Source organism: Ipomoea triloba, chromosome 11 (assembly GCF_003576645.1).
Source record: "Ipomoea triloba cultivar NCNSP0323 chromosome 11, ASM357664v1".
NCBI lineage: Eukaryota > Viridiplantae > Streptophyta > Magnoliopsida > Solanales > Convolvulaceae > Ipomoea > Ipomoea triloba.
The window spans coordinates 21,216,193-21,228,828 of NC_044926.1; the positions used below are offsets into that span (position 1 = coordinate 21,216,193).

The 12,636-nt window shown below is 35.6% G+C and overlaps 1 protein-coding gene across 1 annotated transcript; it reads right to left on the bottom strand.

Annotated features, from left to right (window-relative positions):
• Window positions 1-6,444: 6,444 nt before the first annotated feature.
• Window positions 6,445-7,314, bottom strand: LOC115996085. The gene has a single exon (XM_031235226.1). It carries the CDS (start codon window positions 7,312-7,314, stop codon window positions 6,445-6,447), a length of 870 nt encoding a protein of 289 aa, XP_031091086.1.
• Window positions 7,315-12,636: the final 5,322 nt, after the last annotated feature.

Consider the following 12,636-nt stretch of genomic DNA (forward strand, 5'->3'; position numbering starts at 1 on the left):
ACAAAATAACATACTAGTAAGTTTATGGCCATTAGTGACAAATCTGTAGCCATTGGAACGTAAAAGATCCCGAAGGACAACTATTTTTTATTTTTGACTCTGTTACAATGTAGTATCTGTTCATACATACTTTCTCAACCTACTGAAGCACAACGAGCCAACACCCCCACTGGGGATCGAACCTGTGACCTCTCACTTAGGAAGGCCACAGCTATGCCACTTGACCACAAGGCCTTTGGCAACTGTTTAAATAAGTCAACTTATTGCCAAAAATAAGTAGGTTTGCAGGGTAGGTTTAATTAAATTTTAGAAATGGAAATATATAACTAACAAAAATAACCTGTGGACTACAAAGGGCTAGTGATTTACATGTGCATTTTGCAGAATACAATAGAAGAGGACAAGATTATCCTTTATTTATTTCAGGCACCATAGAGTTTCTCACAATGAGTTGACACATCTCACTTAAATTTATTTTTACTAGTAGAGCAACAATGGAGATTGCAATCTCTTGTAGCTTATTAATTGGTAGCTTAACGTTTTCTCTATCTCTATCATATAATATTGTAAGATCCCATAAATGATTGGGCATTCAAATTTTTTTGTGGCTATTATTTATTTGAGTGAATTTCTTTTTTTTTTTTTCCTTTTCTTTTTCTTTGGAATTCTTAATTGGATCGGAGCCACATTTATTTTCTATGCTTAGGTTATCCATTGCTTTTAGTGTTTTCAAAAGGATTAATCTTGAGATTCAAGTGAAATAAATTTAATTCGTCATAGTTTTAAAAAAAAAATTTAATTCTTCATAAATGGAGTAATAGATTTTGTACATATAAGATGATGGAAAGTGTTTTTTATTATTATTATTTAAATACTCGTTATATATAGTAATGAGGAGTTAATTATCGAAATGGTCCATTGACTATAACGGAATTACTAATTTGATTCTTGACAATTTAGTTGCCTAATTAAATGCTTAACTTTTAAAATCTTAACTAATTTTGTCTTGTTTAGCTGTCAAACATCCATTTACTCGGGACCAAATTTGTAATTTCATTATAGTCAATGGACGATTTTGGTAGTTAACTATTCGATTTAATAAAAGAGAAAATGGTGGCTGTGATGATAGAAATGGTCATTTGACTATAGTGAAATTATTAATTTGGTCCCGAGTAAACAGATGTCTGACGGCTAAACAAACGGATGATCAAGAATTGGTAATAAATACACAATATACCACCACGTCCTTGATCTTGAACTCACAAGAGTTTTATACTTGGTAGCGTCGTGTGTGAAAATTGAATCTACTTGAAAAAAATATATTTCTAAAATTACAAATATTATATTTTAATTAATTTAAAAATCATAATATAAATATACAAAAAAATGAAAGTTGCTACAAAACATACCTAGACATTTTCAACCCCAACAAAAGCCATCTAAAAAAAGAAAAAAAAAACCTTAGGGGTCATTCAGGGGTTATTCAAATGCAAGTTTTAGCTTGTTTTGTTAAAACATAAACCTATTCTTTAAAAAAAATCTTTAAAACAAATGAAAAATCTATACAAGCTTAGAGGAATCAATTTTAGCAGAACATTATTATCACTTTTTTCATCAATGAAGAACTTAAGAAATAAGTAAGTATTTGCAAGGCTGCAACTTATAAATATTCGCAATTGCTCTTATACGCTCTGATTGTAGCTCTGATATGCTCTGATTCTAGCTCTGATATGCTCCGATCTACTGTCAAATGTGTGTCATAAAAAACTAATGAGTTTTTGCTCATAGGATATGTATATCTAGATTCATAGCCTAAGTTTTAAAAATTTAGGAAGCAACAAATAAAAACTGAATGATTTTTTCACTAATAAATACCTTTTGGACTCAACCCTATATACATCTTGAATGTAACCAAACAATATAATTTTATCAAATCTAGCCAACCCAAACAATAAAGCCATATCGACATGGTCAATCAGATTGTAGCATTTTCCCGCCCAAACAAAGTGGCGTCGTTTTGGGCTAATATATCTGTTCATACGACTTGCTTCTTTATAGAGATGTATTTATTATGTATTTATTGTTTGTTATTATTGCATTTACACGATACACGATTACACAATCTATACGATTCACAGCTGCTTAATTAATATATGGAACAATTACCAATCATCAATCAATTCAATAGAAGACGAAGGTTTTAAGTTTAAATATTCATACTTTGCAATATAAACCCTTCATTGATCTAAAAAAATTTGTATGCTTTGCTAACAAAATGTCTCACCTCTTCATCCATGAAGAAGTGATTCCTATTCTCCGTTGTAATTGTGGTAATGAGTTAACTATTCAAACCTCATAGAGTTCTGAGAATCCTGGATGAAGATTTTAGAATTGTGTTGGTATCAATGTAAGCAATTAGCTATAATTGTTGGTTTTGCTTTTTTTTTTTGTTGTGTTTTTTTTTTTCGGAATTGTGCAGGTTCACAGAGTAGTTTATAGTGTAATTCACGTATGGCTTGTTTTCCAATTTTTTTTGTTCGTTTTGGTTTGCGATTACTCATTGCCAATTTTGAAGGAGTAATTGCGTGTATACAGCGAATGCACTCGTGTGGATTTTTTGCTTGGTTTGATCCTCCAATGTGCTCACGCTCAAAGAAGATTATTCCCGAATTCTTGAAGAAGGTGAACCGAAATGAGGAAGAAATTGAGAGGCTCAAAGCATCCAGATTACGAAGGAGCAATGGTCCAAAAAAATTGTAATGGAAAATGGCTCAAATCATTGTTATTGGTAGCAATAGGAGTAGTAATAGGACTAGTAATGAGTAATGTGATGCCAAAGAAATGTGGACAACCTAGTGATCTTTATAGGTTGCCATGACCAATATGTAATTGTTTACTATTTTGTATGTTCAATGTTGACTATATTATGGTTTTTAATTCATTGGTCATTCTTTATGTTGTATTGAAATTGGTGTTTGACAAAGAAAATGCATAAAATGCGCAAAAACATAGAATATATTAATTGGGAAAAAAATACCCCTTCACAATTTGGTTTGTTTGTATCTAACATTGCACCAAAAAAACCATGTTTCTGCCATGTATCTTTAATAGCTTTTCCTTGAAAACCAGCTATCTTCATATTGGCACACAAGTGTCTAACACAAAACCTATGGCTTGAATTTGGAAAAACTATTTGAAATGCTGGAATTAAGCCTTTTTGTTTGTCTGAAACAAAAGTCAGGTAAACAAAAAATTATATAAATAAACCAACAAACATGACAAAGCAGCCAATTTTAATTCAATATGTGGTCCCCAACCTAATAAAGACAACAAAGGACATGGTAGTTTACATTGTAGCATTTCGAGGTATATTAAACAAAGACTCCACACAACCTACAGTAAAGAACTAAGCAAAGCAATACAGCTGGAAAGTGGATGGTCCCTACCATTACCACCAGCATACAACTCAAAAAAAATTGCAGTAAACAACACACCATGGACCCTACACTAAGCTGGAAAGTACTTTCTAGTATACAACACATCATTTAGAGTGTTATATATACCAAAGATCTCTAATTTTTTTTTTTGATCAAGTAGGAGGGGGAACCCTAAATAGCTAAGCCTAGTCATTGCAAACCACCCTGCGCATGCAAGGAATGTCCATCTTCTCATCAGTGAGAATCTCATTCAGCCCGACGAGAAGATCATTGTGGTCTTTCCAATTTGTCTCTTGAGAGCTCCCAATGGTAGCCAGTCGATCAGCAGCAATGTTCTGTTCGAGGAAGATTGATCGAAGAACCAACTTCCTGAATCTCGTTTGCCAACCTCGGATGTCTTCAACAATCACACGAGCAAGACCTCTGAGCATAGTATGGTCAGTGATCCAATTCAGAACTTCAGTCGCATCAATATGGACTTCAAGATCACGAATACCTCTATTCCACGCCCACTGAAAGCCTTTCGCAATGGCTATGGCTTCAATCATCACCGCATTGTTCCCTTCAACCCTTGCCGTGAAACCTCCTTGCCACTCCCAAACGCTATTGCGTAAAATGCCACCCACGCCTGATCTATTGGAAAACCACTTGTAACTTCCATCGACATTGAGAGTCCATTCACAATTGCTTGCCGCTTTCCACCTGAGTAGACTGTCTTTGTAGTTCGGTAAATTTCTCGCCATACCTTGCCTAGCAAAGGGCTTAGTAATTTCTTTTGTTGCTTCAATAATCCAGCACACTTTTCGATGAATATCTAACTCCGTTCCACAAAAAATTCTGTCATTTCGCCATCTCCAAATCCACCAACATGTAGTAGCAAACGTAATGGCCCAGTCATTTTCTAGGTTGTTGTTTCCTCTCTTCTTTGTAATATTTCGGCATATCCAGTCTTTCTTTGCGCCCCGTTGTCAGCGTTTACGTTCCCTCCAATGGTATTCCATACTATAATCGCTTTGCTACATGTCCTGAATATGTGTTCCGTTGTTTCCTCCTAATTGTCGCATACTAGACACGTGCCATCCTTAGTAAGACCTCTATGCTTGCGCTCGGCATTTCCGATCACTCTAACATGACTCATAGTCCAAAGTAGGGCTGTCAAAATGGGCAAAAGCTCGTGGGTTGGCCCGCACCCGCCCCGCGGTGGGCTGGGTTAGGGCCACAAGAAAGATGGCCCGCAAAAAAGCAGGCCTAATGGGCTTAGCCCGCAGCCCGCGCGGGCCAACCCGCAGGCCAAGCCCCTATTAATAAAAAATAATAATATACAAATGCTACACAGCAAGGCAGTACGCTGCCTTGCTGTGTACTGCATTGTTGTGTAACATATATATATATATATATATATATATATATATATATATATATATACTAGTTTTTCACGTGCATTGCGCGATTGGGATAATGCCCAATGTTTATTTCTAAATAAATACTTTAAACTATATCAATGCAAGAGTATATTGGAGTAGTTTTTTCCCCTACATGCTTCATGTGTTGTGAGGTGTGTGTTGTACATTTTCATGTGAAAGTATTGAGCAAAATATTACGGAGTAATATTTATTATATTTGTAGAAGGTTAATGAGTAATACATTTTGTTCTAGTTTCATAACTTGTTTACTTGATAGTAACAACAATATATAGCTTTGCAGGTAGTCCGAATACTAATGTTGCAATATGTCTAGTTTCATCAATAGTTTCAACATCCATTTTCACATGTTTATTTTGAAGTTCATATTTTTGGAATTAGTATGAATGAGTATAGTACTTGACTTTGTGTGTGTGTGTGTGTGTGTGTATTTTTTTTTTTTGTAAATTTTTTTGTTGATTTAATACAAATCTTGGAGTACTCATTGCAGCCTTTTTCATAACAATGTGTGCAGTTAAGTAGTTTGCCACTTTGTGCACAAATATTTTTAAACAGTGGCTATATCCTATATACCAATTATTTTTATTGTCAAGATTGATGTTGATTTTGTCTTTAATCCAAACAAGTTGATTGTAGAAAATGAAATGAATTGTAAATTTAGAGTAGTTCTAATATATTTAAAGAATGTATAATAAGTATTTTACATCCAAGACTAATGAATGCTGAAACGGTAGCTATTTTTCAAATTTCTTCTTTTTCTAAATTTGAAAGATTGATTCCAACAATGTTGTAGTCTCAGCATCTTTTTAATGCATCAAGTGTGTCACAATGTTCTATTGTCATACATTGACATTTTTAATATTGAGTTTTGAATGTTTTATTTGTCAACAAATCCTTCATAAGTGGTTAATATGATTAGCTTCAAACTGTTTTTTTTTTAAATTTTCCATGTCATTAACATAATATTTCATAAATGAATATATAATATTATTTTTTAGTATAACTTTGATATTTAATTACAAGATAGTGTAAAAAAAAACATGGAACAATGTAGTGAATATAATTAATTAATAAATTTGAAGGTAAGAAATCTTTTTATGGTAGAAAATATAGACAATATAACTAATGAAATTATATCTCTTTTTAAATTTTTGTGATAATGAATATTTTTTTGAATAAAGACATTGTAGACATCGAATTATAAATTAATTAAAGAAATGCATATGTATTTTTTTTTTGTTGTGACTACTAATTTATTTAATTTAATAAAAGTAATATGGTGGTTACTTACTTTTGAATAATATACTCTAACATATTCGTAGTATATGTTCAACAATTATGCCAACTTTGAGTAGGATGAGGTTCGAACCTAAGACCTTACTTATAGAAATTAATGAGTAAGTTAAAAGTTAATAGAAAAGATAATATTTAACGGAAAACTTAACGGATAATCATATAATTAAGGATAACTTAGTAAAATCTCAAGTAAAAATATTTTTTTTTGAAAACAAAACATGCAATATAGATTACTATAAAAGCGAAGAAATAGAGTCAGGAGGGACAGAGTCCCAATACAGAATGCTAGCCTAGCGAACGGCCGCAGAAGTAAGAGAATGAGCAATAACGTTTACCGATCTAGAGACTAGACTAATATGGCAATATGAAAAGGTGGCAATAGCCCTCATGCATGCATCAATATAAAGACCAACATACGAGTAAAAGGAAGATTGCATTTTGCTTAAACCGCTGCAAAGTTGTGAACAATCCATTTTGAGCTGAACCGAAGCCACGCCCCTACCCACGAGCCAGATTAGGACCTCCTTGCACGCCACGGTCTCCGCCATTAGTGGAGAAAAGCAGTCGATGAGCTGACCAGCACATGCAGCCACGTACCCTCCTCCTGGATCCAGCAACACCGCCCCGAACGTGGCTTGCAATGTTAGCGGATCGTAACTGGCATCGAAGAAGCACAAGAGTGGAGCATCTTCAGCCAACTGGATGGGAACGCCTTGTATCGCCGCTTCCCCTTCTGCCACAGAGAGCCCAGACGTCGACTGGTGGCCTTGTGCGACCGCCTTCCACGCCCGCAACGCCGCAAGAGCCGAAGCTGCCACTCTCTTCGGAGACGGAAGAAAGTCATCCCAGACGGCATTGTTTCTTGCCTTCCACACAAAATATAGTATTGCCACTGCATAGGAAATATGATCTTCAGTGAATAATGTCATGAGATTTGTGAACCACATGGGAAAAGAATTGCCCATAGTATTGGTGAGAATTAATTGTGATTCATGCCACACAAGTTGAGTAAAATCACACGAAACGAGAGCATGCATTACATCCTCATGAACAATCCCACACATTGGACATTCTGGCTCAACCTCAACCCTCTTTAAAAGCAGATTTGTTGTCACTAGAAGAATATTAGAAAGAGCTCTCCACATAAAAGTTTTCCACATAGGTGGAACTTTTATTTTCCATAAAGAAATCTACTTATCAAAACTATTTGAGGAGTTGGCAAAATCCCCAACAATGGATCTATAGCCACTCTTAACAGAATAGCAACCTCTCGGGTCACCATACCAAAACCATGAGTCCTCATAGTCCGGGGTGATTGGAACCCTCTTAATACGATTCACATCAGAAGGCAAAAAGATATCTGTTAGGATAGAGTGGTCCCATGTTTTTGTTTCATCATCAATTAAACCTGAAACAAGGGAACCACGCAATTGGGTAGGCATAGGCGAGTGGATCATAGGGTCAGAGTCATCAGGAAGCCAGGGATGACCCCAGATTAGAGATGTCTTTCCATTACTTATCCTCCGCCTAACTCCACCACAAACAAGTTCATGTGCAGCCATAATACTCCTCCAACAATAGCTCGGGCAATTACCTACTGCAGCATCCATAAAAGAGGTTTTCGAGTAGTACCTTGCTTTGTAGACTCTTGCCACAAGGGGAAGGAAGTCAAGTGGTGCAACTAGGGGAAGGCAATGAATAATATTATCGATGTGAAAGCTTCATTTTGACTGACTGACTTGTACTATGAAAGCCTCATTTTGTCAATGTTTTTTGTCTATTTTGTCAATGTTTTTTTGCCTATTTTGTGAATGTTGAATACTGTCAATGTTGTTATAACTTTGAAGATTAGTGAATGACTTGTACTAAGAATATTAGTCAATACTAAGAAGGATGGTTTTAGCCTTAATCATACTGATAATTCTCAAGATAAATTACATGTTTCATCAATATATGATCTGAAACATTAATTATGGAAATTTGATTGAGCAGGTAAAGGAACATATTTTTTCACTTTAACACAAAATAACTTCTTCCCATTACTACATTGAATTTTTTTCGTACAACATTACAATACCAACATTGAACAACATTTAACATTAACCAATACTAATTTTTCCACACTAACATAAACTAAAGATCTTACAAAATAGGCAAATTTAGATTATTACTCTTTTTTTGCCCAAAGCATAGAAACATTGCTAATAAAACCACACCTATCACAACTATAGTAGTATGCATTTTCGACCAATTTTCCTTAACACCTTGAGTAGAATCACTTGTTGACATCTTAACTCTCTCTCATTCTCTTTGGACAGATGACATATCATATCTTAGTTGTTAAATAATGCAACTCAAATCTCTTAATGCATTTACTATTGAAGCATAATCAATAACCGGGATTTCTTGAAGTTGAGCATTCATCACAATATCATCAATAAATACCAAAAATTCACAACCATTTTCCTGTTGCATTAATGACATATAACACGAATTAATTTTTAAAAATGCCTCATATGAATTAACTCCATACCCAAATGACTTTTATATCAATAGTTGTAATCTAACCTTCCATTGTTGACAACCAAAGAATTTCCGGCCACTATCACGAGCTATGCATAACGAAGATTTCAACCCATATTTGCAATACAAAGCAGACTCATATTGCAAGTTGACATTACGCCTAGTGAAGTTGGATGAAGATGGAGAAAACGATCTGGAATTTGACGAAGACATTATTGAAGAATCCACCTACGTCTTTCCCTAGTGTCGTATGGAGGTTTGGCGATGAAGCTCCGTCCTTTCTTAGGGTTCAGAGTGGCGATGAAGTAGGATGAAGATGGAGAAAACGATCATAGCAATCTCTCTCGCTTTTCGTAAGTATTTCCGTGCTTATAAACTAATGTATTACATTTAGATATTAATATATTTATTAAATATAAGGAACAAAAATATTTAAAAAGCCACATGGCAGCCAAGTTGGCAAAGTAACCGGTAAAAAAACCTGCAAAACCGAATAATTAGAAAATTTGCAATTTATTGGTTGATTCAGGGACTTAATTGCAGTTTTTTTTTAGTTTAGTGGCCCAATTGCAGTTTTGTGTGCACTTCAGTGACCTATTTGACCCTTATTCCTTCTAGATCATATTTATCAACAATATCACTCTTTTCCAATGCTTTAAGTTGTTCTTGAAATTGTGCTTCTATTATTGACTTAGCACACATAAAAAAAATGCTTCTTTAAAACCTTTCCTTTCTGATGCTTACTCCCATTAGCATGCATATGTCATGCACAATTCCTATGCTCTGAATCAAGAAACAATTCTTGGATGACATTAGTTAAGCCTTGCAAAAAGATGATTAAAAATAGTGAGCATATTAACCATTATATATACACTCTATAATGTGACAAAAACACCATAAAATATTTTGAAATGTAACAAAAATTCATTTTATACATTTTGCTGGTCACTGACAATGGTCCAAGGGTATGTAAGTGGTAGCGATTCCCAAATCATTCTTCATAAGCTCCAAAAACCATCGCCATGAATCGGTATTTTCAATCTCCAATCACAACTCATGCAATATGGTACATTTGGTTATTTGCATCCCTTCCAATTGCACTCAAAAATTCTCCCTTGAGCAACCCTTTTCGAAAACACCCATCCAACCCAATTATTTTCCTACATCCATCTAAGAAACCTCTTTCCAAAGCTACAAAGCATACATAGATTCTTTGAAAAACACATGGGTTGTTGATAAGCGCCAAGAATAGTCGAATATAGGGTCAAATTTGGGGCATTAATGTACAATTTTGACACCCATTTATAATCATTTCGTGCATAAAAGACTCTGATGTGATCAAATCAACAAACTCGACTTTAAATTGTGTTTTAAGTCATTCTCGTAGGATATAACAGGACCCCGGCCCAAAAGAAGGATCAAAACGAAGAAACGAACCAAGCAGGGTCCAACCACGAGTGTTTCACGCGTGGAGGAGGCGTGGATCCGTTCCAGTACGCGTCCACACCCCTATCCACGCATGGATGGAACGTGGATCGGCCATTAAGGGCAATTTCAGGATTTTGAATTTATGTTGGCTATTTAAACTCTTCCTCTGCATTTTAGAAAGGAGAGCCCCAATTTCCAAATCTGATTTCATTTTGTTTCTCCCCTTTGGGGGAAATCCCCATTTTTCCTTAGCTTAGATTAGTTCTCCCATGATAGATTCAAGGAGATGAATGAGAGTGAAGGTGTAATAGATCTATTGGATTCCTAGGTATATTACTGTACTTTTGTTCTTAATAGATTGTGATTTTGATTTATTTGTTTTGTTATTGTCTATTGCTTGATCTTTAATATTGACAATGTTTGAGTAGATTAGTTGAAGGGTGTGTGTGCCCCATGTTAGATCTTACGATTGATGTTTTAATTTTTGCCATATGATTGTGAAAATGATGAACTAGGGTTTAGTCTTGTGTGGTTGAAGTTCCTTGTGCTTTGCCTCTATGAAGCACCACCCTCCAACCAATATTTTACACCTACCAATCCTTGTGATTACCTCCCACCGGTCAAGGATGAGATTGAGATCTTAAAAGAAAAGATAGAAGCATTCACAAAGATGGCTAAGGAGGATATGGCTAATTTAAAAGCCGAAACCAAGAGCGAATTGAAAGATCATCTTGCTAACCTCTGGGAGGAAGGACTTCCATTGGAAGAGGTTGAAACGAAAATGATATCTATGATGGAGGAGCTCATGAAGACGAGGTCATTACGGGTTAGCTACCCCATTGTAGATGATCTCCCAACTGTGGAAGCCAATCCAAGGGTTATACTTGAGGTTGAAAAAGAACAAAATGTTAGAGAAGAGGTAAGTGTTGAGGAGATAGTGGAATGTTATGCCCCAGTGCTTGAAGAAGTTCCAACTTTCGAATTGGAAAATCAAAAGGAGGTAGAGATGGAGAGTGAGGATGAGGACATCGAAGTAGTGTGGGAGGATGAAGAGCCGACATATGGTAACATTCTTAATCCTTCTTGTGTTAATATTCTTGAAAATTCTTGTGCTCTTATTGAAAACACACTTGACACTTGTGTGGATGACTCCCCTTTGAATTGCAATGATGATCTATATGCTTGTGATAATACTTGTTTTTATTTCCGAGAGGATGATTCCATAGACTTTGTTAATAATGATTTTATTAATGAGTGTGAGTGTTGATTCATTTGAGGATGATAACTGTGTTTCTTGTGAGGATGACTCCCTTTGTGATGATATTTCTAACACTTGCGATTATGCTTGCTTTAATTTTTGGGAGGATGATTCCATAGAAACTTGTGAAATATTGATTGATGATTGTAAGGATTCTCTTTTGTTTGATGATGAATATGTTTGTTTCAAATTTTTGGAAGATGAATCCTTAGACTTGTTTAGTAATGTGTTTATAAGTGAGGGGGATGATGCTTCATTTTACTCTTGTGAGGATGAGGGTGAGTCTTTGAGTCTTATTGAGTGGGGAAATGAGATGAGTGACTGTGAAGAGGAGATGGTGGAAAATAAAGGGATTTTCACGTTTGATCTAATTGAGAGAACTGAGCAGGGTAATGTTACCCAGCTTGAAATTGAGAATGGGAGTGAAGGGGTGTGGTATCAACAGTGTGCTAAAAATGAAAAGATCTTTTGGGGTGAAAGAGATAAGGAGGAAAGAAGGGAAGTTCACACTATCCTTGAGAAATCTAGGGTAGTAAATGCAATTCTTTGGTCAATTATGCAAATTGTCCTTCTTTTTCTAATGTTTGAATTCAAGGATGTTCCCCATCTCGGGGCATATCTTGAATCAAAGGTACATGGGACACTTGGTAAGGTCCCGAAATCGGTGTGCTTCGAAGGATAGAGCACACCACGTCTAGCTAGTGACGTAAAACGTGGCTCGCTTGGGAGGCATTCCCAATGTTATCTTTTAGGACATAGAATTTGTTTTACTTGTTTTCGCCTTGTTTTCTTTTATTTATTAGTGATTTCTATCTTTCGCATGGTCTCATTTAAACTAACCACGTAGATTCAACATTTGGAGGCATGTCCCAACCACAATTCATCCATCAAGTCATCGATTATAGCAAAAGAGGCGAGTAAAATTCAAAGTGGGACGTACTGAGCACATCCACGCTGCCCTCACGCATGGAGGGAGCGTGGACGAAATCTAGTACGCATCCACGCCGACATCCATGCGTGGAGCCAGCGTGGATCTGCACCAGTACTCATCCATGTGTGGAAGAGGCGTGGACGCGCACCAGAAGGGTTGCGTAAAAGTAGCACAAATGTATTTAAATCTTGCCCTTTCTTCATTTCTTTCCTTTCCACGAACAAACTACATCTCTAAGGTAAAAACACTTCATCATAAGGCATTTTACTTTCAAGATTTCAAGGGAATATCATATCTAAAGTCATAAATGGAGGTAATCTTTAGATTTCCTTGCTTTATTTG

Coding starts and splice junctions, on each gene's coding strand:
- LOC115996085 (XM_031235226.1), bottom strand. CDS start 7,314: ATGTGGAAAACTTTTATGTGGAGAGCTCTTTCTAATATTCTTCTAGTG.